This window comes from Malania oleifera, chromosome 11, assembly GCF_029873635.1.
Source record: "Malania oleifera isolate guangnan ecotype guangnan chromosome 11, ASM2987363v1, whole genome shotgun sequence".
Classification (NCBI taxonomy): Eukaryota; Viridiplantae; Streptophyta; class Magnoliopsida; order Santalales; family Ximeniaceae; genus Malania; species Malania oleifera.
The window spans coordinates 70,825,550-70,852,445 of record NC_080427.1 but is presented as its reverse complement, the minus strand read 5'-3'; the positions used below and the strand labels follow the sequence as shown (position 1 = coordinate 70,852,445).

Below are 26,896 nucleotides of genomic sequence, written 5' to 3'. Positions count from 1 at the left end.
ATCATTCACACCATAACATATGCGTGCGGTAAATATAAAGTGCAAAAATGTAAATGAACACACGATATGTTATTGGGGTTCGACCAACTGTGCCTACATCCTCGCCTCTAACTCGCAAACCCGAGGATTCCACTAATAGCTCATTTAAGGGTAAAGTGACACCAATTACAACCAGGTCAATTAGTATAGGGCTGACCTCAACCTTAACCAGGTCAATTAGTGGGGCTGACCTCAACCTACACACTTTAACAGGATGGCGCACCTAACTTTCCTAACCGGGTTTAAGCCAATTCAGGACTATTCTAGGACTAGTCTCTCTCTTCAGGTTCGTGCTTAATTCTCATGCCACCTATGTTTAATTCTCAATTTTAAATTTACATGCAGCCAATAGGAGAGATCCTGGATAAATTGCTAGGGCGTGACAAGGACCAATCGGTTCATAATTCAAAAACTCAACTAGACACTTCCGACTTTAAACTTCGAACCAAGACAATCTCAAATTTTCAATCAATGTTAAAGTTTAATAATTGAAAAACAACTTTTTTTTTTTTTTTTCCCACTTAACATTGGATAATTTGTCCTCTCCCAAATGAGAGGTGGGCGTTCAAATTCCCACAATGGACAGTTGGTCGTATTGGCAATAGGTCGGCTGCCTAGGTGGTGGACATTGAAAGCGGTGTTTGGAAGTGAAATTAAAGGGCTACTGTGGTGTCCATCTGTGGAGGTGTTACTGCTTCACATTTAAAAAGCAATAAAGAGGTGGGGAAATTGTGAAAAACGATGGTTGGTAGAGTCTTGGATAAGACACATGCAACTTAATTGGTTTAGCACATATGGCATGCGCTTTCCATGCTCTCCTGTTCATGTTCAAATGAATGGAAGAAAGTGGAGAACAGAATTTGTACTCTCCCACTTCTGCATTCTTTTTTACATGTTCATGTAATTCACACATAGATTTAATTGTAAATCACATAGAAGGAAGGGATTTTTATTTACTTAATAGTAATTGACATCTTTAGCTTGCCAATATTTGTATTATACATGCACATATGAATGAGTAGTATCCGATTATATACAAGAGTAATTGATGAGGCTTATTCTTGTATTTTGTCAAGATTTAACCTTAAATAGGCTCTTTAGACATTGGGTACTACTCATTTTATGAGATTGGAGAGATCATGTAGAGGGACATTTGAGAGATTCAACTTGAGATTTTCCGGTCGGACCCTTGGTCCTCATGTAGAGTCGATATTGGTCGTACGTCATTGGAGAATAGAGCGCGGGGCAAGTAGGCGTCACCAACTCTTTCAAAGGTTGAATCAACAAATTGCTCTTGGGATTGTAGAATAATGCAAGGGAGACACGCTCTTTCTTCGAGTTCACTATCACCCGGTGTTCCACGCTCTTGTAATTTGCGTTGCTCAGTATCTGCTTCATTTGATTATTAATGTTAATTCACTCGTACAATTCCTCTATAAAAAAAAACTCCACGTTCTAACCCAAGTTATTAAATTTTACCTAAGCAACTCCAATGGACTTGAAAATAAGTAAGTCTTTCATTTAATAATCTTAATGTTGAATTTCTACTGTAACTACACATGGGACCTCCCCTTCCATATGTCCGTATGCTTATGGACACGTTTAGCATTTAAAATATAGACAAATCGACATGTGAAGGGGGAGGTCTCCTATATAGTTTCTCCAAAAAAAGTTATACAGGGGGCCTCCCCCTTCGCGTGTTCGTATGCCTATTTCCTAAACTATAAACTTACTGGAAATATATCTTCTCTTTATATATTTAATGTTAATAAATGTAGAATACAGACAAATGAATATGTGGAGATAGAGATTCCTTGTATAATATTTGGGTTGTATAAGGGGAACATGGGACATTGTGGTCTGTTTAAAGCCCATATGTCTTGACCTTTGCCCTATGGGAAAATAACTTTAAAAAAATCTCAATTCTTGTTTTGTCTTTCTTGAAATTTGAAGAGGACCAACTCTAATATAAATGTTCTTATTAAATTACGTACAATGTCAAACTAACACCACAAGTCATCATATTTTACTAAATTTTAATTATGAATAACATTAGAATTTGAATGACGGACTGTTATGTTAGTGCATGCTATAAGACGCCATCTTTTACCAAAAGTTCAATTATAAATATATAGTATTAGAATTTGAAGGAAATATTTGGTGATCAAAGTGAAAAAAAAATTAGAGTAGAGTGACTACTGTATATAGATATACTAATTGACAAAAAAGAAAATAACGATATTTTAAAATTAATAATTACATAAAGGTAAATTTTATTATAACCAAGATATAATTAAGATAAAGACATTTCCATTGTTGTTAATCTATGTCATTTTTGTTCGAGCACAAACACTTTTAATTTTGCATAGTCTTTCGGATAATCTCACTTCTTTTTTACTAAAAGTACAATTTTAAAATATATTTTATTATTTTTTTACAGTTTAAGAATCCACATTTAGTTTTAATATTTTCGTTCCAACTTTATCCCTCAATTTTTTTACTTTGCAACTAAAAAAGCGTGGAAAATGAGGGGTAAATTCGTCATTTCATTTAGAGAGTGAGAGAGAGAGAGAGAGTAGGACCTGGATTTGATCACCAATGTTGACGATAAAAGCATGGGGGACAGGCTTGACAGTAACCCAGCGGTCGGCCTTGCGAACTTGGAGGCCGGAGACATCATGGTCAGGGAGGAGAAGGGTCATGCCGCCGGGATCAGAGTGGGAGGAGAGTCCCAGCGCCAGGTCTGGTTGCGGGCACTTGGGGTAGAAATTCACCCTTAGGCAAGCCCCCACCTCTTCTCCTCCGAAAGCCCTCTGCAGCTCCTCCGGCCCCAGCCCCAAATTCACCGATAACACCTTCATCAATCTCCCACACAGTTTCACCACTTCTTCTCCGAACTCCGCCACCCCTTCCCTATTTTGAATTCAATTCCATTTGATTAGCAAAATATAATATTTAGCAAATATTGCTCAGTGTCCAACTGCTATGGCTTGAAAAGAATTCCAACCAAACTTATGATGGTGCGATCATGTGAATACGAAATTAATATGTATCACTGGTGCAGTGTATGCCTTTATTTTTCATCTGGTGCAAAAGGTTTCCTGATATGCAGCACAATAGAGAGAGAGAGAGCAACTGAAAGTGCATGTTATTTTGCTAAAAATAAAAGTACAAAAAGGAAATGCATGTGCGTGTTGACATTGATAGGTCAGCATTCAATTTTTTTTGAAAAAAAAAAAATGGATGATAGGACATGAAATGCATAATTTTATTAATTAATAAAAAATTTATTTTCTTAAAAACAACATCTTCTTGTTCATATCAGTCACAGTTAAATTAGGAAGCAATTATTTCTATTTTTTTTTAAAAATTATTAAAAGTTAGTAACCAGTGAAAACTAAACTAGTTTGAAGTAACTTTAGAACATTAATTTCTTCTTTATCTTTATTATTTATAAAGGGAAAGAAAAAGTAGGACACGTTTCACTTTTACTCTATCCCTTTATTATAATATTCAGAAAAAGCCGTCTATTCTTTTGTTTTTTTTTTTTGCATTTATGATTAAAGTAAAACATCAAGTAAAGAGTAAATTAGTAAGTCAAATTTACAATAATTCTTCAAGAATAGTTTTTCATAAAAGTTAGGTTATATTAATGTTTAGACTTAATAAATTTGCATAGAACTTATATTATTTTACTTATATGGATCTCAATGCTAATGTAATATTTCATAAATTATCAAAATTTCAAATATTGTGCAGAGGAGTTGTTCTTTTATAAGCCCATCTTCTTATAATAACAAATAATATTAATATAATTATCCATAAAAATATAGCACACTTTATTTTATAATTATTAAATTTTTAGGTTCTTAAGAGTTAATCCATTAATAAACTAAAAATTTTTCTTCTTAGGTTTCAACTTTGATCCTTAATTTTCTCAAAAACTTACAGATATGCACTTTGAATCTACTATGAATATTATGTAAGTAAAGGCTGCTCTTGTTCTTTTCTAAGCCTATCTTCGTATATTAACAAGTTATATTAATATAATTATCCATAGAAATATAGCACACTTTATTTTATAATTATTAAGTCTGTAGCCTCCTAATAGTTGATCCATTAATAAACTAAAAGTTTTTTCGTTATTAGACTTCACACAAAGTTGACCATAAGTATTGTTAAATTTTTCAAAAACTTTACAAACATGCATTTTAAATTTAATGCAACACTCTTTTCCATATCATATAAATTATCCTATATCACTTAATATGTGAGATTTGAAATGAGATCAAAGTTAGAGGATATGATATTTATAAAATTATTTATTTTAAAATTTTTAATATAAATAATTACTCTTTTAACTCGTATCATTTCAGAATTCAAGAATGGAAAGCTTTAATTTTTCCTTTGAAACTGTCACGTCAATAACTTTTTAGACAACTTTAGGGACACCCTGTTTTTTTTTTTTTTCAGATTCACACAAATCATCAAATAAATAAAGGCAAATTTATGTTAAAACTTTTTACTTAAAAGTGGAAAGACGCAAACCCATCTTTCCCAGTATTAATTAGATTAGTTCCCAGCAACCTTCTGGTCAGACTTCTCAAAAAGTAATAAACAAATCACTCACTTCGGATGCTTGCCATTCTCGAAATGCTGAAAGAACTTTTAGCAGAGGGGATTGATTGAAGAACTTTACGTACCAGACAGAAAGCACAATAAACCACTACCAACAACAACAACACTGCTTATGTGAAAAGTCCAAAAAAAAAAAGTTGCAATGCCAACATCGACCGGAGCATGTGTGTGAAGGAGTTCGTTCAATTACCTGCATGAGGAAGGAAGCGCAGGCCACTTGGCGGTGTCCCTGAGCGAGTGCGGAAGATAGTGGAGAAAGAAGTAATCGCTCCAGTCCAGAATCGCCCCCTTCTCCACTCCCAGCCGGCTGCCGTACCCCTCGTACGTTTTCGGAGAGTTGGCGTACGCCTGCTTCTCCTCCTCCGACAGCGCGAAGAACTCCCGCCAAGCCTGCAGCGTCCGCTGCATCAGCTCGGGGCTCACACCGTGGTTGACCACCTGGAAGAAACCCCACTCGCGGCACGCGCTGCCGATGCTCTCCAGCGTCCGCCGCCGATCGCGGGGGTCTGCGCCGGCGTCGAACACCTCGCCGAGGTTGATCACCGGAATGTCGGCGTCATCGGCTGAGGCCCGCTCGGGGCGGTCGGCGGGGCGCTTCACGTAGCGCTGGGGGATTTCGCGGATGCCGCTGTCGGATAGGGACTGGACCCGGACGATGGGCTCGGGCCATTCCTGTAGACAGCTCATGGTGCACGTGTTGCGCGTTTTGAGAGAGAGAGAGAGGATGGATTATGGTGATTGCTATGGGGTTGTGGGTCTAATCTGGTTGCTGAAGTGAAATAATAGAACGTGAAAAGTTATGGTGGTTTGTGGAGAGAGAGAGAGAAATGATGGAAGTGGTGGGCTTGGAGGGGTGAGTGAGAACCTGGGAGAGGGACTGAGCCATTTATATAGGCGCTTGCATGAGGGAATTCCGGCGCCGTGATGGATATGATTTGCTCCCTCTCTCTCTCTCTCTGGGTTTTGCTCTTGTTTATGTTTTTCTTTCAATTGTTTGTTTAAGTTGGGAGGACCTAGTGGAAACGTGTTGTGGCTACCGTGTTACAGAACCATATGATGAAGACTTTAACCAAAAAAAAAAAAGAAAAGAAAAAGAAAAAGTACTGGCTAGTTTGGAGTAGGAGGGAACAGGCTGTGGCATTTGCTTGGCTAGCTCTTGTAAAAAAAAAAAAAAAAGAGTAGAATTGTAAGAAAAAGTATTTTGTTTTTCCACTACAATTTTTTGTCATTATATGTTTTTGTATTTAGCATCACACACATTTTTTATTTTTAAAAAAATTAATAATTAAGTCAACCATCTATCAAATTTCACACACAATAATAATGAATGATAATTTGTTAAAAATAATTGATACAAAAAGTTACTACATAAAAAAGTAATAATACTAAACATCACGAGTCCATAATCATCACGGATTCACATGATAGAAAGATACTAAATGCAATCTCCCAACTGAACTTTTCAACGTTTCCCTTAGTGAAATGGTGAAAGCTATTGAATTAGTTTGAATCGCTACTGTTTTTGAAGTTAATTTTGCAATTGGAAGAGATAATATCTTAACACAAATAGTCTTTGTACATGATCACGAGCGAATTCGGCTATTGTGTATCCAGTGCAGTGGAGCTGTATATTAATTGCGTTAGTTACAAGTGCATCACTAGCTAGAACTGGGAAGAACAATGCTTCAAAAGTGGAAAATATATATCCTATATATGTTTGGGAGATGTCTTAAATTTGAATTCATATGGATTTGGACTAGATATAATACAAAATTTTATTCAATTTTATCCAAATCCAAATTCAAGACTTGAAGTATATACTCCAAACGCAATGAGAAGATCTAGGGATACAAGGAATGCTACTAGGTATCAAGTATTGATGTGTTGTATAGAAATTAAGAATTTTGCTTGCAAATTTGTCCCATCTTGAAAAATTGAATGGGTAGTGGATGCTCACATGCATGGATGAGCTTACAATCTAATGACCGGAACTTTTAGTTTAAGCTGGTATTCACACATGTATATCAAATGTGTACTACCCGCCCTTAGTTAGCACACAATGAAAAATAAAATCTAGACTATCATTTTATTTTTAGACATTAATAATAATAATTAAAAAAAAAAAAGTAATATCAAGGACTAGAACAAAATTTTTTAAAAAATTTATTTTTACCATCATAGCATGGATTACTTTTTGGAAAGTTGAGGGTCTCTTTAGTTGTGAAAAATAATTTTCATGTTTTCAAAAACAAAAAAAAAACAAAACCTAAAAAAACTTAGCTAATTTTTCATTTTTACAACATTTGTATGAAATAAATGAACAACAATAAAAAATCTAAACTTAATTTTATGCAGATTATATAAAAAATTTCATATAAACCCACAAAAATCAAAATTTTAACCTCAAAATCCATGATTTCAAATATTATCTAGTATAGAATTTAAAAAATTGGAAAAAAAATTATATTTTTTGTGATTAATTTAAAATTTAAAAATAAAAAATGATTTTGCACATTTTAAAAAAACTATTCATTTTCTACCTTTATAATTTTAATCTTGAAAATTTTAAAATTAAGTTAAAACTTTATAATTATTTAGAAAACTAAAAATAATGAAATAAAAAAAAATAAAATTTAAAAATAATGAAAACTAAAACTTTTATATTTTTTGTGATTAATTTAAAATTTAAATAGAAGAAAAAGGGAAAAAAATAAATTGATGTTGAGTATTCATGACATGTAATGTGTTATGTAATGAAACAAATTTTTTTTTTTACTTGAATTGGATGTAATATGATATAACTTAAAAGAACTTGGTAAATATTAAAATTTTAAATCAAACTGGTCAAAGTAACACTAAAAGTATATTATTTACGTTGTTTCGATTTTCCGGATAGGTGCCAAATAGGCCTTATGAGTGCATCGTATTTATCTGAATTTTAATATATACTTTATAAAGTTTTCTAGGGAACAGTCTCAATTCCATACTCATAGGTGAACCCATCTAATGAGTACTACAAGAAAAAACGTACAAGTATTATAAAGAAAGACTACAAATTCATTTAAGAGATAAACTCGATCTTACGAACATTTCAAATGCACTAATTTAAACGCTATAGAGGCAAGAAAGAAGATAATATTATTAAGCTAATTACTTTTAGTATCGTTGCTTTCGTCACTATAAAGTTTACCTTAAAAGTTCTTCTCGACAAATATCCAATTTTGTTACAAAATGAAAAATTTTAATTGCTAAAGAATTTTACGATTGACTTTTTCCCATTTATGTGGTAGGTGAAATTCATCGATAAAAAATTATGTTTTAGCAACAAAACAAATTCCTCCACTAAAATCACATAAGATAAAAATAAATTGTTGGCATATGAGGCTAAAGACAAAAATTTAGTCTCATTTAATGAGGAAATAATGTCATCCCTAAAAGTCACTAGGGTTGAAAAATATGTTTTGGCAAATAGTTTTTTGTTAAAATAAAATGGCTACTAGCTTGATGCTGGAAAATATGGAGTGCTTTTAGCAACAATATTTTATAGCTAATGATTACTAAAAAAAAAAAATGAAGACTTCTAATCAATTTTTTGTTTCATACGATAAAACATAAAATTTTTTTTTCTCATCACTCAATTTTTTCTTAAATAATTAAGTCAATCGTTTATCAAATTTCAAACACAATAATAATGAAAGATACCCAAAAACTGTTGAAAATAATTCACAAAAAAATTATTATGTAAAAAGGTGAAAATTATTATGTAAAAAGGTGAAAAATATTAAAATAATATTAGTTCACCACAAAATTATTTAATGAAAATAATTTATTGTCGTTTCATCATTAAATACCTGGCACTTAAAAAAATTTTTCGAAACAAACAACAAAGTTCATTGCAAAAAAATAAATAAATATTTTTTAGGGACGACATGTCATTTTTATAATGAATTTGACAACTAGATTTTCAATATATGCAATACATAAAATTGCTTCTAAAATATTCTGTTTTGGCAACAAAACAAATTCGTCCCCAAAATCACATGGGAGAAAAAAAAAATTGTTGGCATATGACATTAAGGACAAAAAGAATTAGTCTTGAAATCATTTTGCAATGAAGTAATTTCATCCCCAAAACTCATTTAGGATTAAAATAATTATTGGCAAAGGTTTTTAGAAAAAACAATGGCCACTAAAAAGTTGTTGGAAAATTTGGATTGCTTTTAGCTACAATATTTATAGTGGAAAAACTTTCTTGTCACTATAATATTTTTCTTTTAAAAAAGAAAAATTGAAAACCAAAGGTAGCTCCTGTATAATTTTTCTAACCAACAAACTTAAAGATACAACACCTACTTTTAGAACAATGAAAAATGCATTCAATATACCATTTAAATATTTGATTAACATTAAAAATAAACATGATCTAAATATCAAATAAATAATAAAAAAATTTATTAAGTGAAGTAAAACATGTATAATATTAATATAAATGACCAAAAATTTAAAGTCTGGATCAAAATAAGTTGAGACCTGTAGCTCCAAATGAAATTACATCACCATATTTGCAATGAAAATGGAAATAAAGAAATACGAAAAAAAAAAAAAAAAAGATACATAATGAAAACCTAAATTTTATAATTAAAAATTATAACTCAAAATTAAGTGATTTCTTTCTCCTAGATATTTAACTGGGGAAATGTTGACCAAAGTATTTTATCATCAATTAACTTCCATGAGTTGTTTGTTATTGTAAAGTTTCTGAATATCATCAAAAGTTATTTCCATTCTTCTACCTGATAAGGTTCAAACTTGGGAATTGTTGTCCCATTTTTCACACAACATGATCCAATCCACCATTTACTTAAAAGAGTTGTATTAGTGCATTGTTTGTGATTTAATATGCATATTTGTTGATGTCGAATGCACAATGGAAATCTCGCACAAACTCGAATCAATCCTAGAAACTAGCAATGCAAGCACTCAATAATGAAGAATACGGAAAAAGCAATCACTTGACAATGAGAATAAATAAAAGTAATAATCAAAGATACAAGATTTTACGTGGTTCGGCAATTTACCTACGTCCACAGGAGTAGCAATTGAATTTTCACTATCACCAATGTCAAGCTTACAACTAGGGTTACAAAATATGATTATATACGAACCCTAAGCGTACATGAACCTTAGAACCTATCTAAATCCTTCATGTAGCAATCCACAGAGGAAAATCCTCCAATCCCCTCAAACTACTGATCTCCAAATTCAAAAATCGTAACTTGCACCGAACAAAACTGTTGACAATTTAGGCCAAACCATCGACGGTTTGAAGCCGAGAAGAATTCCCTACATTCTTCCTAAAACCGTAGATGGTCATCCCTCAATTTTGAAACCTTCAAGAAAATTGTCGCCTGGTGTTCATCCTGCAGACTTCTCTTTTGTTCTGTGCTTTATGATGATTTCCTGGTACATACGTTCCACTCAAAATTTGAGCCACAAACCCAACAATCTCCACCTTGCCGAATATTCACCTCTTATGAAATTTGAAAGCATAACCACTGCTCCACCTAAAATAGTAGATTGGGGTCATCTCTGTTGAGCTTTGTGGAGCCTAGTTATGTTAAATCCATGGAGCGAAAAGCTTGGGCCGATAGGCCTGGTCTGGCAAGAAATACTGAGAGTCTTGCCTAAGTGCTTGACCAGGAAGACCCTGAAGGGTTATCAAGTCGAGATTCTGAGATTTCTTGAAGGACGAGATCCTGCAAGTCTCGATCATCATCTCGACTAGCAAGACTTATTGGTGCGTCTAGGTTGAGGATGTTGAAGTTCAAGTTATTGATTTCTCGCGAGGCTCGACTAGGGCGTGACCATGGGGAATAGGGGTATGACTAAGTCGATTGCGACGATCATTTGTGCGAGATTTTGGTAAAACTTTCTTATTTCTAAAGTTATGATATTGTAAACCCTAAGATATATATTTCTAATGTTCGTCTATGTGTTTAGAGCGGCGTAGAAGTGTGCAGCAGTGTGGAGAGTGTTGTGAGCTCTTGTGTGCATGATCCAAAGGTGTTCGCTTTGGTGTTTAGGATGTGTGCACGTTGTTTATTCCTTATTGAGAGTGAAAGAAACTATAATTTTTGCACTCTGTATACTTCCCTAATAATAGTGAAATCCCTAAAACTCTGTGGATGTAGGCAAAGTTGCCGAACCACGTAAATATTGTCTTGTGTGTGCATGTGATTTTTCTTTGGCGCGTGTGTGTGTGTGTGCATTTCTCTATCTTATTTCTCATAGGTTTTGTGTTTTGGGAATTTCCACATGTTTGTTTATTCCCCTTTCAACTAGTATCAGAGCGAGGTTAGGCTTGAGTGGGAGCAATGGCAGAGGAAGTAGGAAAGGCGCCTAGGATAGAAAAGTTCTGTTGACTTTGGTGCAATCCCAAAAGGGGGGTGAATTGGAGATTTAAAAATTTCTTCCTAGGTCAACCAGTCTAGCAAAAATATTACGCAACCTAGGGGCAGTCTAAGTATATATGAAATTGCAGATTTGATACATTAATCAACTTTCAGTACATGCAACACAATTTCAGTATTTCTCAACCAAATGCAATACCGTGTCAATAAGATATGTAGTATATTCATCAAGGAAATTAAATCAAGAACAAAGTAGAATATAATGTAAGAAATGTAAAAGTGACACCGAATATGATATCGGGGTTCGGCCAATACTGCCTACGTCCCTACTTGGCCTCCCAAGCACGAGGATTCCACTAAGGCTCACTTCACGGGTGGAGCGACACCATTTACAACACCTTACCAGGATGGTGCACCTAACTTTTCTAACTAGATCAAAGCCAATCTGGGACTTTTCATTGGGAAAGTCTCCCTCTTTCAAACACATGTCAGGTATACAATCAGATATGGAATTTTGCATACAATTTAAGCGTTTCTACACAAGCATATATATACTACAATATAGTCCAGGTAAATACGCACACACAGATGATAGCATTTATGCCTCTTCTCCTCCTTTTGGCAACAGTAAAAAGCGTCTGGACAAAAAAATTAGAGAAAATAGGCAAACAATGAGTAATTATCATTTAGATACAATATATAATTTGGGAAGATTTTTTTTATAAAAAATTTCAGCAGCATGCCATTTGAAAATGAAAAATTCCCCCCCCCCCCCCCAAAAAAAAAAAAAATCTATATCTAAGTGACCTATTTGAGTTCAACAAATAATTTGCAGTAATTTACATCAAAAAACTCAAATAGTTCAGTATGGAATAACTTAAAGCCATATTTTTTAAGTGAAGTGGTTTCCCCTCAAATTATGCATTCTATCTATTCTTACAACTTGAGCATAAGACACAAGTATTTTAACAATTTATAAATACACAACAAAACAAAAGATTATCATTTAAGATCATTTCATGCAATTTTTTCTTTAAAAGAAATCCCCCTTTAGAGAAAATCAACAAGAGTTTTGGGGATAAAGTTTGCCACAAAATATTGTATTTTAGTCTAGTAAGATTATTGTAGTTAACTAGAACAAATCATTCTTAGAATAATCATGATGCACAAAAAAATGTTCTAGAAGCACAAACTCAGATCATAGTGTGCAGGTTTATGAAAACATAGGATGTGTGTAGTGAATTTGAGAAAATTTTAGCAGCATTTCATCTAAAATATATAGTTTTTCCCATGGAAACCTGCTTATAACAAATCTGATTATATCATATAAATCTTTAAGAATATTACATCAACCATATGCCATTTAAATTCAAAGCTTTAAATTATATGATCAGTAAAGAATTTAGACACATGCACAAACTTTAGAAATTTCAAGTTAATTTGAGCCAAGTGCAAGTAATTTGAATTCAAGCTAAATTATCCATGCACATCCATCAATATTTTAGCAAAAGCCTGAATATTTTGGGAAATGTCAGATGAAAATTCGGCAGCATGCCGTCTATAAATAGGACATTTCCCATAAAAAAAATGCATTAAAAAGATTTAAGCAACCAGTATATCATTCATTTTGAGCATGTAAGAACCTAAAATTTCTACCAGTGGGCAATATTCATCAACTACATCCACCATGTAGGAAGCATCAATCAGGAAAACAGAATAATCATAGAAATTTAAAGCATGCAATTCATCGCCTCAAAACTTAAGTCAACCATATAGACCAAAATAATAATAATAATAATAATAATAATAATCCTTAATATGTGATTGTGGTGTGTGAGAATGTAATGCAAAAAGCATAAAAAAAGCTATATAATTATTATAGACCCAAGTGTATATATGTAAAAGATAATATATATGAAATTAACTGTATGAGCTGCAGATCCTCAGGCATCCTCTAGGCCTCTCTATCATTAGGCCCTTCTTCATTGTCGTTCATGTCCATCTGCTCCTCACCATCATCCTCCTCATTCATCTCGCTCAGGCGCTCACTAAGGATGAGGAAGTTCGCCTTTACAACAGACTAAAACTCTGTGAACTTGGTGTAAACCTCAGAATGCCTCGCCCGGGATGAGGAAGTCTGCTCCTTGATCTTGCTCTAGATAGACATCTTAAACTCATCAAAAGACGAAGTGAGACCAGTGATGGCAACCATAATCTTAGCATTAGATGCCATATGGGGCTGCTACTGAAGAACCTCATATGGCCCTGGTCCTCTCTCAGGTATGGTTGGCAATCACATGTTGCCAGTTAGCTCATAACCCATTAGCTTCAAGATCGTAGAGGATGATAACTTTATCGTGATCCCAAGAGGGGGGTGAATTGGCATTTTTAAAATTTAATCCCTAGGTAAATATTCTAACACCAATATATTCACAACCTCATGGTTAATCTAGTGCAAGTAATGTAAATATACTAGAAATTAAATAAAGCAGTTTAATTAACAGCACATGCACCAGAAATCAATAAGGTAAGAGTGACACACAAAAATGTTATCGAGGTTCAGCCAGTTGCCTACGTCCCTGCCTTGGCTAACTAGCACAATAATTACCACTATAATTTCACACTTAAATGGGTGGAGTGGCACCTAAACAGATCAGGCCAATTAGCACAGGGCTGACCTCAGCCTTTACAAACAATCCTTACTGGGCTGGATTACCTCTCCTTCAGGCCACGCTTGGAAATACAAAAGTATTCTCTTAAATAGATGGTACAGAAATGGTGCTTTCATGTAAAGCAGAAATGTACCTAAATACGCACGTTCACATACACATCAATAACATGGATATAGTGTAAGCTCAGTGATGCAAGTTTTGTGCAATCAATACTCAACACAGTATAATCAATATGACGCTCAAGAGTATTCAACACAAGCAATATCTTGGAATCTAAAAAAAGTACTTCAATAGCAAATCAATATTCCAAGTATACAAATCTAATAATCAAACTAGCTTAAGAAAGTTTTCTTCAATGTAATATGCACAATGCTAGTTTGAAAATGTCTGCTTGTTTAAAAAATCTTTGCACACCAAAAAAAAAGTTATTGGAAACTTGCAACAAAATGCAAATATCCTAAGTTTCCTTGGTTTAATCCCGCACAAGATTTATAATAGAAAAATCTGTGGGATAAACCTAAGCTAAGCACCCAAAGAAATTATCTCAAGCACACAAACAGGTGGGAGTATTTAGCACAATATAACAATGACTCTTACACAAAAAGAACTCTCACAACCTCAGATTTTATCAAAGAGATGAAGGTATCAGAGTATTTGGCCAAAGAATAAATTTTCAAGAGAGAGGATTTTTTTTTGGCTAATCACTTTGCTAATTATACCCTTATCTTGAAAATGAACTCATATTTATAGCTAGGGGTAAAAATATAACCGTTCGGGATATGATGGGAATAATTAAAAAAGTCTCAAATGATTAAAATGCATTTAGCCTGAATTAACCTTGTTTTACCGTGGTTAAAATAATTTTAACTGGCTGAGGTTCGGGTGGCTGAACCTAGGTTTGGTAGCCCTACCAAACACAAACTAAAAATGGTCTTTAAGTAAGTTTGGTTGCCCATGTAGAGCTTTGACAGCCCGAATCAAAGTCAGTAGGCTTTGTTCGTGACTTCAGGTGCCTGGTCCAATATTCGGTGGCCCGAACTCATGTATTTGGTCGCTCGGGGTCCTTTTTGAACTAAAACTATTGGTCCTGAGTTGGTAAATTGTCCCTTTCAAGGGGTTCGAGCGCCCAAGGGAAGTATGCACAAAAAGGTTCCGCCGCTCGAGAGCCCAAGTCAACTGTTGACTTATCAACAGTTCAGGCGCCTGAGGAGTTTTGAACTCTAGGGGTTCGGTCGCCCAAGCTCTCTTAATTTTCCTAACTATGTTCAATTTCAGCACAGATTTAAACAATCCTATATATTATAGTATATGTGTGTGAGTGTTGGAACCTAAAGTCTTACTATGGCCTTATTGAGCTTACTATATATCCAACATGCATGATGTGCAGGTAAGGTAAATAGAGACCACATCCTAAGTTACTATTACAGACCCATATTACGAATATTGAATTTACAATTACAAATATGAAAGGTCTTTAGGGTCTTCTAGTTGCGTCAAGTGTCCTTCCTTGGGATGTTCATTTAAACCTCCACAAACACTTGACAATTATCAAATACCTGAGTATTTATCATTATCAAAATCGAGTGCGACCTATAAGGTTAACATTCTCTTCCTTTTTGATGATGACAAATACACCATACAAAAAATGGGTATAACCTTAAGAGGCTCCCCCTAACAATGTGCACCATGTATTTAACCAAAATTTGCCCCATTTCTCCCCTTTTTGGCAGCAGCGAAAAAAAGAGAAAGAGATAAGAATGCTATGCAATGGGTAAGGAGAATATTTATACATTAAATGTCTTGGGAATATTTAGAGAATTTCAGCAGAGTGCCATTTGAAAATAGAACTTTCCAAAATAGATCTTATATAAATAGTATTTTGTTTGAGTTTATAATTTCCTAACAGTTTATCCACAACTACTCAAACAGTTCTAGTATGATCAAGTAGTAAAGCATAAAGCTTAATATTATCATGCAATAAAGTATAAAGTCCAATGTCATCATGTAATAGTCATAAGAATTATGCACACAAATCAAATATTCACTAAGTCATAGGCATATCAACAATAACATTAGGTGCTAAGACTTGTAAATTTTATTAGAGAGCTCCCCCTAAATTTATGCAACCTATGATATATCTAAGAGGCCTCTCTACTATGCATTAGACTTAACTCACGTCTTATCTGTATGAACCCTCCTCGGGAAGTGGTTTAGTGAAAATGTTCACCCACTATTCATTAGTGCATACAAACTCAAGAATTACATCTCCTTTTTGCACATGATCACAAAGAAAATGATGTCTAATCTCAATGTGTTTAGTTCGTGAATGTGAGATAGAATTTTTAGAGATGTTGATTGCACTAGTATTATCACATTTAATCGGTATTGTATCATAGTGCAATCCAAAATCCATAAGTTGTTGTTTCATATAAAGAGTTTGAGCACAACAACTTCCAGCCGCAATATATTCAACTTCGACTATGGATAAGGCAACTGAGTTTTGTTTCTTGGAGAACCAAGAAATAAGATATTGTCCTAAATAGTGACAAGTGTCGTTGGTACTTTTTCTACCAATTTTTCTACCAGCAAAGTTAGCATCAGTATAACTAACAATCTCAAAAGTAGTATGCTTAGGGTACCACAAGCCTAACTCTATAGTCCCAACTAGATACCTAAGGATCCGTTTAATAGTTTTTAGATGAGATTCCTTAGGGGCAACCTGAAACCTAGCACACATACACACACACACTAAACATAATGTCAGGCATACTAGCAATGAGAAATAGGAGATTCTCGATCATGCCACGATACAATTTTATGTTAACATGAATTCCTTGCTCATCTTTATCATGCTCAATGGAAGAGTTCATAGGTGTACCAAGAATTTTACAATCTTCCATATTAATTTTTTTTAGTAAGTCCTTGATATATTTACATTGGCATATGAAAGTTCCATAATTAGCTTGTTTAATTTGTATCGCTGAGAAGAAACTACATGCACCCATCATGCTCATTTTAAATTCACTTTGCATGCATTTGGCAAACTCATTACACAACTCATCATTAGTTACTCCAAAAATGATATCCACATAAATTTGAACAAGGAATATATCATCATTTTTGGATTTGATGAAAAGTGTAGTGTCAATTTTGCCACGGGTAAACCCATTTTCTACTAGAAAATCGCTAAGCCTCTCATACCAAGCTCTAGGAGCTTGTTTCAATCCATACAAGGCCTTAGACAACCAGTAAACATGATCTGGATATTTATGATTTTCAAAACCAGTGGTTGTTCTACGTATACTTCTTCATTGATATAGTCATTTAAAAAAGTGTTTTTAACATCCATTTGAAACAATTTAAAATTTTTAAAAGTGGCAAAAGCAAGTAGCGTACGAATGGCTTCTAACCTAACAATAGGAGCATACGTTTCGTCAAAGTCAATCCTTTCCTACTGGTTATACCCTTGGGCAACTAGTCTAGCCTTATTCCTAGTTACTAGCTCATTCTCATCTTTCTTATTTCTATGCACCCATTTAGTTACCATAATAGTGTGATCATTAGGCCTAAGAACAAGAGTCCACACTTTGCTTCTTTCAAATTGATTAAGTTCTTCGTGCATGGACATCACCCAAGACTCATCCTCAATGACTTCTTTAATATTTTTAGGTTCTTCTTGGGATAAGAAAGTAGAATGATTCACTAGATTTCTTAAGGAGGATCTTGTGGCTACACCACGGGATGGTTCAACTATAATTTGATCTATAGGATGGCTTCTAATGCATTTCCAATCTTTAGGCAACTCGTGATTTTCATTTTCTTTAGATTATTTTTCATTTGCTTCAGGGTTTTTATTTGCATTGTTTTCAAAGGATAATTTATCTAAGCATTTTATAATGTCAATATCATCTTCATCATCTTTCTTAGAAAATGGATTAGATTCATCGAACACAACATGAATGGATTCAATGAAAGTCAATGTTCTTTTGTTGAAAACCCTATATGTTTTACTATTTAGTGCATAACCTAGGAAAATACCTTCATCAGATTTAGAGTCAAATTTTCCTAAGTATTCATTATCCCTAAGCACAAAGCATTTATAACCAAACACATGAAAATAGGAAATATTAGGCTTATGGTTGTTCTTTAATTCATAAGGGGTTTTATTAATTGACGGTCTAATCAACAGCCTATTCATAACATAACATGTAGTATTAATGGCCTCGGCCCAAAAATATTTAGATAAATTATGTTCATTCAACATAGTAATACCCATTTCTTGTAGTGACCTATTCTTTCTTTCTACCACATCGTTTTGTTGAGGTGTCCTAGGTGCAGAAAAGTTATGTGATATGCCCCTTAAGTCACAATATTTTTCTATGCTCTCATTTTTGAATTCAGTGCCTCTATCACTTTTAATATGAGTTATTTTATATCCTTTTTCATTCTAAATTCTCCTACAAAGTTTGGTGAACTATTCGCATGATTTATTTTTATGTGCAAGAAACAACACCCATGTGAATCTAGAAAGTCATCCATAATTACAAAAGCATAAGATTTACCACCAAGACTTTGCACGGAATTAGGTCCAAACAAATCTAAGTGAAGCCTCTCAAGTGGTCTAGTAGTAGATATGAATTAGTTTTTCTTGAAACTAGATTTGGTTTGCTTACCCATTTGACATGCATCGCAAATTTTATCCTTTACAAACGAAATCTTAGACAAGCCTTTAACTAATTTTTTTCTAGCGAGTTTAGACAATAAATCCATACTAGCATGTCCTAATCACCTATGCCATAACCAACTAGCTTCATTTACAATAGAAAAACATTCCACTTGTTGTGAAGCTAAGTTATCAAGAGAAGTAGTATAAACATTTTCATGACGATCGGTAGTAAAAAGCACTTTGTGATCTGATTTATTTTCTACTATGCATTTGTCATTTTTAAAAGATTCTTTACATCCTATGTCACACAACTGACTTATGCTAAGTAAATTATGTTTCAGTTTATCAACTAATAAAACATTATCAATAGTAAGAGAGGAATCCTTACCAACCTTACCTACCCCGATAATGCGACCTTTTGCATTGTCGCCAAATGTCACATAGCCTCCATCCTTGGGAATGATAGAAGTGAATTTTCCCTTGTCACCAGTTGTGTGTCGTGAGCACCCGCTATCCAAGTATCACCGGTCCTTGGAGGAGGATCATCTTAGGCATACCTGCAAAATACACTAAGTAACTGATGCTGGTCCCCAAATTTTGTTGGATCTACGGGGGTTAATGATCGGATCTCCCTTGACTACCCATACTTTAATTCTAGCACGTTTATTTCTAAGTGGACAATCAAATTGAATATGACTAATTTGTTTACATTTGAAACATCTTAATCTACACCTAGGATATTTAGGAGGGACATGAGATTTTGACTCACGTGTAAAATGTCCTAAGTAAAGATTATGTCATTTAACATTTTCAATACCATTAAAACCAAGACCCTCTTTACTTAAGGAGTTTTTTTGGGCACCAAGTAGTTTTTTAAAATTGTGTTTGCACTTGGTGAATTTAAAAATGATTTTGGACCTATCCTCCAATTTCCTTTCAAGCTCAACAATGGTAGCATCCTTTTCTTTTAGAATGGAGGCATGAGAGGTTTTTGCAATATTAAACGATTTTGACCAATTTTCACATTTCTTTTTCAAATCATTATTTTCTTTGGTCATTTTGCCTAACAATTTAGATACACGAATATATTCAAGTTGCAACTCTCTAAATATAGGCATGCAATCGGAATCACAATCATCAGATGAATAATATTAAGATAATGAACTAGAAGATGATACCTCATCATTGTGTGCCATCAAGCACAGATTGGTGACCTCTGAGTCGCTACGGTCTGATTCTGAGTCGCTGCTGCTAAGCTTATCTCATGATGTCCCATCCTTCATGGCTTTCTTTTTTTTTCTTAGCCTTCTTTTTCAGTAGTGGGCAATCTGGTTTGATATGACCAACCTTGTTGTAGTTGTAACACGTGGGAGCATTTGATTTTTCTTTTCTTTTACTTGAATCTCCCTTTTCAGCTGTAGACTCCATGTATCTTTTATATGGCTTTCTTTTCTTCTTGAAAAATCTTCTAAATTTTCTGGTTAGCATGGCCATATCCTCATCAGTGTCAGATTCACTGCATTCACTAGATGTGTTTGTGGATATTTTTAATGCAGTCACTTTCTTAGCCCTATTATCCTCATTAAGTATCTCATTTATGGCTAATTCATAAGTGATTAGGGTACCTATCAATTCATCTAGATTCATGGCCTTAAGGTCTCTACCCTCTGCAATGATCGTAGCCTTGACTTCCCAAACAAGAGGTAAGCCTCCAAGGATCTTCCTAATCATCTCATATGTGGGATAGGTCTTTCCTAATGCATGCAGTGAGTTTTTGATGTGTGTAAATCTAGTGTACATGCTCTGAATGGACTCACCTACATTCATCCTACAAGCCTCATACTCACTGGTCAACATATCTATCCTACTGTCTTTCACATCTGTAGTACCCTCAGATGTGACCTCTAACTTATCCCATATTTCTTTTGCAGTAGAACATGCCATAATTCTGTTAAATTCATTTACATCATGACTACAGTACAAAATATTCACGGCAGTGGCATTTAAACTAACAACTTTCATATCATCATCATTATACTCTTCTTCAGTCTTAGGAACTCTAGTTGTGCCCTCAGTTTTCATAGAGACATAATTTCCTTTAGAGACAATCCTCCATACCTTCCAATTAGTAAACTGAAGGTAGATGCGCATCCTCTGTTTCTAGAGGGTGTAATTTACACCACTGAAAATAAGAGGTCACGAGGAAGATGGTTCCTCGAGGAAAGGGGTCACTGAGCTATGAGCCATATGTGATCTTTTTCAAAATAATAGTTAGTCTATGCTACGTGGCTCTCATACCAATTGATAGCTTTACCATGATCCCAAGAGGGGGGGGGGGGGAGGTGAATTGGTATGTAAGTATTCTAACACCAATATATTCACAACCCTATGGTCAATCTAGTGCAAGAAATGTAAATATACCAGAACTTAAATAAAGCAGTTTAATTAACAGCATATGCACCAGAAATCAGTAAGGTAGGAGTGACACAAAAAAATGTTATCGAGGTTTGGCCAATTGCCTGCGTCCTCGTCTTGGCTAACAAGTACAAGGATTACCACTATAATTGCTCACTTAAATGGGTGGAGCAGCACCTAAACAGACCAAGTCAATTAGGACAGGGCTAACCTTAACCTTTACAAATAATCCTTACCGGGATGGATTACCGCTCCTTCAAGCCACGCCTGGAAATACAAAAGTATTCTCTCAAATATATGGTACAGAAATGGTGCTTTCACATAAAGCGGAAATGTACCCATATACGCATATTCACATACACATCAATAACATGGATATTGTGTAAGCTTAGTGATGCAAGTTTTGTGCAATTAATACTCAACACAGTATAATTAGTATGATGCTCAAGAGTATTCAACACAACCAATATCTTGGAGTCTAAAAAAAGTACTTCAATAGCAAATCAATATTCCAAGTATACAAATCGGATAATCAAACTAGCTTAAGAAAGTTTTCTTCAATGTAATATGCACAACGCTAGTTTGAAAATGTTTGCTTGTTTAAAAAATCTTTGCACATAAAAAAAAAAAAAGCTATTGGACACTTGCAACAAGATGCAAATATCCTAAGCTTCCTTGGTTTAATCCCACACAAGATTTTTAATAGAAAAATCCGAGGGATAAACCTAAGCTAAGCTCCTAAAAAAATTATCTCAAGAACACAAACAGGTGGGAGTATTTAGCACAATATAGCAATCACACTTACACAAAAAGAACTCTCACAATTTCAGATTTTATCAAATGGATGAAGGTATTAGAGTACTTGCCCAAAGAATGAATTTTCAAGAGAGAGGATTTTTTTTGGCTAATCACTTTACTAATTATACCCTTATCTTGCAAATGAACTCATATTTATAGCTAGGGGTAAAAATATAACCGTTTGGGATATGATGGGAATAATTAAAAAAGTCCCAAATGATTAAAATGCATTTAGCCCGAATTAACCATGTTTTACCGCGGTTAAAATAATTTGAACTGGTTGAGGTTCGAGTGGCTGAACCTAGGTTCGGTCACCCGACCAAACACAGACCAAAAAAGGTCTTTACGTAAGTTTGGTCGCACGTGTAGAGCTTCGGCAGCCTGAATCAAAGTTAGTAGCCTTTGTTCGTGACTTCGGGTGCCCAGTCCAGTATTCAGTGGCTCAAACTCATGTGTTCGGTCTCCTGGGGTCCTTTTTGAACTAAAACTATCAGTCGCTCGAGTTGGTGAACTGTCCCTTTCGAGGGGTTCGGGTGCTCGTGGGAAGTGCACACAAAAAGGTTCGGCCGCCCGAGAGCCCAAGTCAACTGTTGACTTATCAATAGTTCAGGCGCCCGAGGAGTTTTGAACTCCAGGGGTTCGGTCACCTGAGCTCTCTCAATTTTCCTACTATGTTCAATTTCAGCACAGATTTAAACAATCCTATATATTATAGTATATGTGTGTGAGTATTGGAACCTAAAGTACTACTATGGTCTTATTGAGCTTACCACATATCCAACATGCATGATATGCAGATAAGGTAAATAAAGACCACATCCTAAGTTACTATTACAGACCCATATTACGAATATTGAACATACAATTACCCATTTGAAAGGTCTTTAGGGTCTTCTAGTTGCTTCAAGTGTCCTTCCTTGGGATGTTCATTGAAACCTACACAAACACTTGACAATTATCAAATACCTTAGTATTTATCATTGTCAAAATCGGGTGCGACCTATAAGGCCAACAGAGGTGAAGGTATCAGTGCCGTTCATCTTCTTCAACACTGCATACGGAGTCCTGGTGACTCTTTCTCTAACAAAAATCATAGTCAGGTTACCCCCGCCTAGCACAATGATCGTTTTGCCCACCATTTTCACAAACATTCACTTCAGGATCAGTCTCGGTAAGTCCAGCTTCTTCCTTGTAAAGAGGCACCACATCACGAAGCAATTTAGGTATAAAACATGATCTCTAGACCTAGACTTCGACATAATGTTATAGGAGATCAGGTGGTGCATAACTTTTGCATCGAGTGTCAAAGACCTGTAGCTAGGGGTGTGACTCAGATCAACCACATAATTAGTTATAACCAGATTAACAAAAGTAATCACAGTGAAATCTTGCTCATTAATCCAAGTCAAGAATGAGTCAGGGCAATCAAAATCTCCTCTCTAGATATTGAGGGTCTCGGCCATATATCCATCGTCAAACCGACTATCGGTCTTAAAGACATGGGAGTAGCATCCTTGGTCGTCTTGTCCTAAGTTGGCATAAAATAATATGACAAGGATGGGATATATCCCATGGGGTTGAAAACTAATGAATTCGTACCATCCCTGATACCTGAACGTATCTATCACATTATTAAAATGAGTCTACATAAATTCTATGTTGAGAACTTTACCTAGGATAGGCTCCTTAAGCATGAATACTTTCTCTTACTTGATCCTCCTTTCTGCAGAAATAAACCACCGCTTAAGAGCAATCCTTGATTCAGCTCACCTTTGATCCCTACACATGATTGAAAGTGGTATTCTAGGGAAAACTAGGCTTGGAGTGAGTGTAGGGGATAGCAGGAAGAGAGAAACTCTGAAGTGCTCTTAAGGAAAGTGAAAAAATGAACCTATTTCAACGACCAACACACACACACACACACATATATATAGATCGCGGTTCGATCTCTCGGTCCAATGTTCGGTAGCCCAAACCATGATAATTACCCTAGGGGTTGAGTTTGTTCGGTTGGCTAAATACAAGGTTGATTGGATGAATCTTTGATGACTTTTTTGCATTCAGACCCTTGGTAGCCCGAATGAAATCAACTATTTTAGTTTGTTTGGTTGAATCACGCTAATGAAGAGCTTTGTTTGCCCGAAGTTTTGTTCGGTCACCCGAATCATGTTCAGTGGCCTAGATAGGTTTTGAATTGGAAAGCTCAGGCACCTGAGTGTGGTTAATGGCCTGGTCAACTTTCATGTTCGATCGACCAAATGGTCTAGGCTGAAAATGGTTCAACCAACTAGACCTTGTCAACTATTTCTCCTTTTTACTTTTTCTCATATAACATGACCCCCTATGATTTGGATACATGACCTATGGATTATTAAGTGCATCAATTCTAATTGTTTGACACTCAGATCATTTTAGGGTCAAGGAGAGATGGATTTGGGTTTTTCTTTGATTCTCCACACTTGCTTCATTTTTACCCCTTTCCGTTTGAATGGGCAATCAAACTTCGTGTGCCTCTTCTTTTTACATAATGCGTTGTAGGTATGAGTATAAGGACTGGACGAGGCACTAGCATAATGTTTGGACTCTCTCATGAAGTACCCCATGTACAGATTCTTCCTCTTTCTATTTATAACTCCATTATATCCTATACCTTCCTTATCTAAGGTTATCTTTTGTGAATCTAACAACTTATTAAAGTTGTCATTGCCTTTAGTGAACGTATAGATGATCTTAGCTTGGTCTTCCATTTTCTTTTCTAGACCTCAAAATTTTAACTTCTCTAGACCTTTGCAAACATCTTGTAATTTTACAAATTCTTTGGTTATGTTGTTTTCTTTACATTCAAGTTCTGCAATGAGAAGATCTTTATTATTGTCACTTGAAGTTTAAGATCTCGGTGCATTCAACTCCTTTTCCAACTTTTCATTCTTGTTTACTAGTTGTTTGATTTTGAAATCATTTTCCCTTTCAACAAAAACTTTTGACTCACATTCTTTCAAAGATGCCTCATACTTGTTTTTAATGCAATATATCTTTTGTTAGCTTTAACAAGTGACTTATGAATTCTAACATATTCAACTTGCAATTCTTCATAAGTAGGCATGCTTTCACCACCAAAACTATCACATGATTCAATATCAGATGCATCATTAGAATTATCACATGAATCATTACCAGGATTATTTGATAAAGTAGAAGGCGATGAATTTACCTTATCGTCGGTTAAGCTATAAAGTCCCGTTTTTCTCCTTCAAGATCCTTTGAGCTTGAGTCACAAGAAGTGATCGCCTTTTCTTGCTTGGTCGCTCCATATCCCTTTTCAAGTTCCTCCCATATCTCTTTAGCACTATTGCATGCCATGACTTCACAATGAATGTTAGAATCTAAAGCATGCAGCAAGGTGTTAATGGCATCAAAATTTATTTGCATTAAGTTCCTATCATTTCCATTCAGCTCAATTTCAGACTTGGGAACATCAACACAATCAATAAATTTCATTGGTATACTATCTCCCTGAGCAATAACTTTCCAAAACCTCCAATTCAAGGCTTTAACAAATATAGTCATTCTAAATTTCCATACGATGAAATTTTCACTTCAAAATAGTGGAGGGTTCATAGATAACATTCCCTCACAAGATGGGGATGCACCAACACGAGCCATCATGATATTTTTACAAAATAACGTTTAAGTCTAAGTAACTAGGCTCTGATACCAATTGTTGACTTTGGTGCAATCCTAAGAGGGGGACTTGTTAGCTTTGGTGCAATCCCAAGAGGGGGGAGGGGGGTGAGTTGGTATTTAAAAATTCCTTCCTAGGTCAACTAGTCTAGTAGTAGCATTACACCACCAAGGGGCAGTCTAAGTATATATGAAATTGTAGATATGAAATATTTACCAATATTCAAAGCATACAATGTAATTTCAGTATTTATCAACTCAATGCAATTCTGTGTCTAATAATTCGTAGTATATTCAACAAGGAAATTAAATTAAGCACATAGCAGAATATAATGTAGGAAATATAAAAGTGACACCGAATATGATATAGGGGTTCGGCCAATCCTGCCTACATCCCCGCCTTGGCACACCCGCACAAGGATTACACTATAAGGCTCACTTAACGGGTGGAGCGACACCTAAACAACCACATCAATTAGCACAGGGCTAACCTCAACCTTTATAGACAATCCTTACCGAGTTGGATTACCGCCCCCTTAGGCCACGCGTGGAATACAATAGTATTTTTTTCAATATAACAAGGTACAATGATTATGCTTCTCAGTCAAGCTAATATGTACCAAAATATAGTACAAACAAATATGCACTCACAGGTGATATGAATTTAATGCTCAAGTGACATCCAATATGTAAACTCTCTAAGATGTGTGAGTGTATGTATATGCAAGAGTTCAACCTTTGATTCAAGATAAGATATTCAACACACAAATGATCAAAGGAAGTTTAACACAATCCAAATCAAATATCTCAAGGATATTCTAAGTGTAAAGCACATAAGATATTTTGGATTGAAGTTGGCAAAAACAATATCAAAGATAATATGCAAGCTTGTAAAAGATAATATTTTTGCAAATCAAAATCCATAAGCTTGATGAGTCTTGCAATCAAGATGAAAAGACTCACTAGCTATAAGGTTATTCCTGCTCAAAGATTTATTGTTTAAATCAGGGGAAAAACCCTAACTAAGAACTATCAATGAAAATAATCAATGAACAAGCAAGAAGAGTTTTAGCAATGTAAAACACTCAATAACACTCTTGGGAACTTGATCTATTAAGGGAATAGCAAAATAGAGTGTATAGAAGTAGTATGAGTTAAATGGGGCTTGAAAATTTGAGAGAGTTTTTCCTTAATGATCTTGCTAATCAATCAATAATTTTGCAAATGAGAAGATATTTATAGGCAGGGGCAAAATTATGATAGTTGGGGACTCAATGGGCATTATTAAAAAGATTTTAAATGAGTTTAATATTTTAACCTTGTTTAACCCCTTTAAAATAATTAGTAAAAATGTTTTAACCTGAGAGGTTCGGGTGCTCAGCCTTAGGTTTGGGTGCCCGAACAGACTCAATCACAAAAACATTATTTAATGGTTCGGGTGCCTGAATTGAGGACCAGTTGGCTAAACCAAAGCCAGTAGCATTTTTTTTTGTAGGTTCGGGTGCCCGATTCTAAGTTCGGTTAACCGAACCAGCCAATTCAGTCGCCTAAGCCCATTTTGAACGTGATTGTTTGGC

At 34.8% G+C, this 26,896-nt stretch overlaps 1 protein-coding gene across 1 annotated transcript; it reads right to left on the bottom strand.

Moving 5' to 3' along the window:
* Positions 1-955: 955 nt before the first annotated feature.
* LOC131143508 (jasmonate-induced oxygenase 1-like) lies at positions 956-5,692 on the bottom strand. Its single transcript, XM_058091864.1, has 3 exons — positions 4,868-5,692; positions 2,622-2,952; positions 956-1,428 (listed from the first exon to the last, which is right to left on the bottom strand). The coding sequence occupies exons 1-3, from the start codon at positions 5,362-5,364 to the stop codon at positions 1,177-1,179; spliced, it is 1,080 nt and encodes a 359-aa protein (XP_057947847.1). The 5' UTR covers positions 5,365-5,692; the 3' UTR covers positions 956-1,176.
* Positions 5,693-26,896: the final 21,204 nt, after the last annotated feature.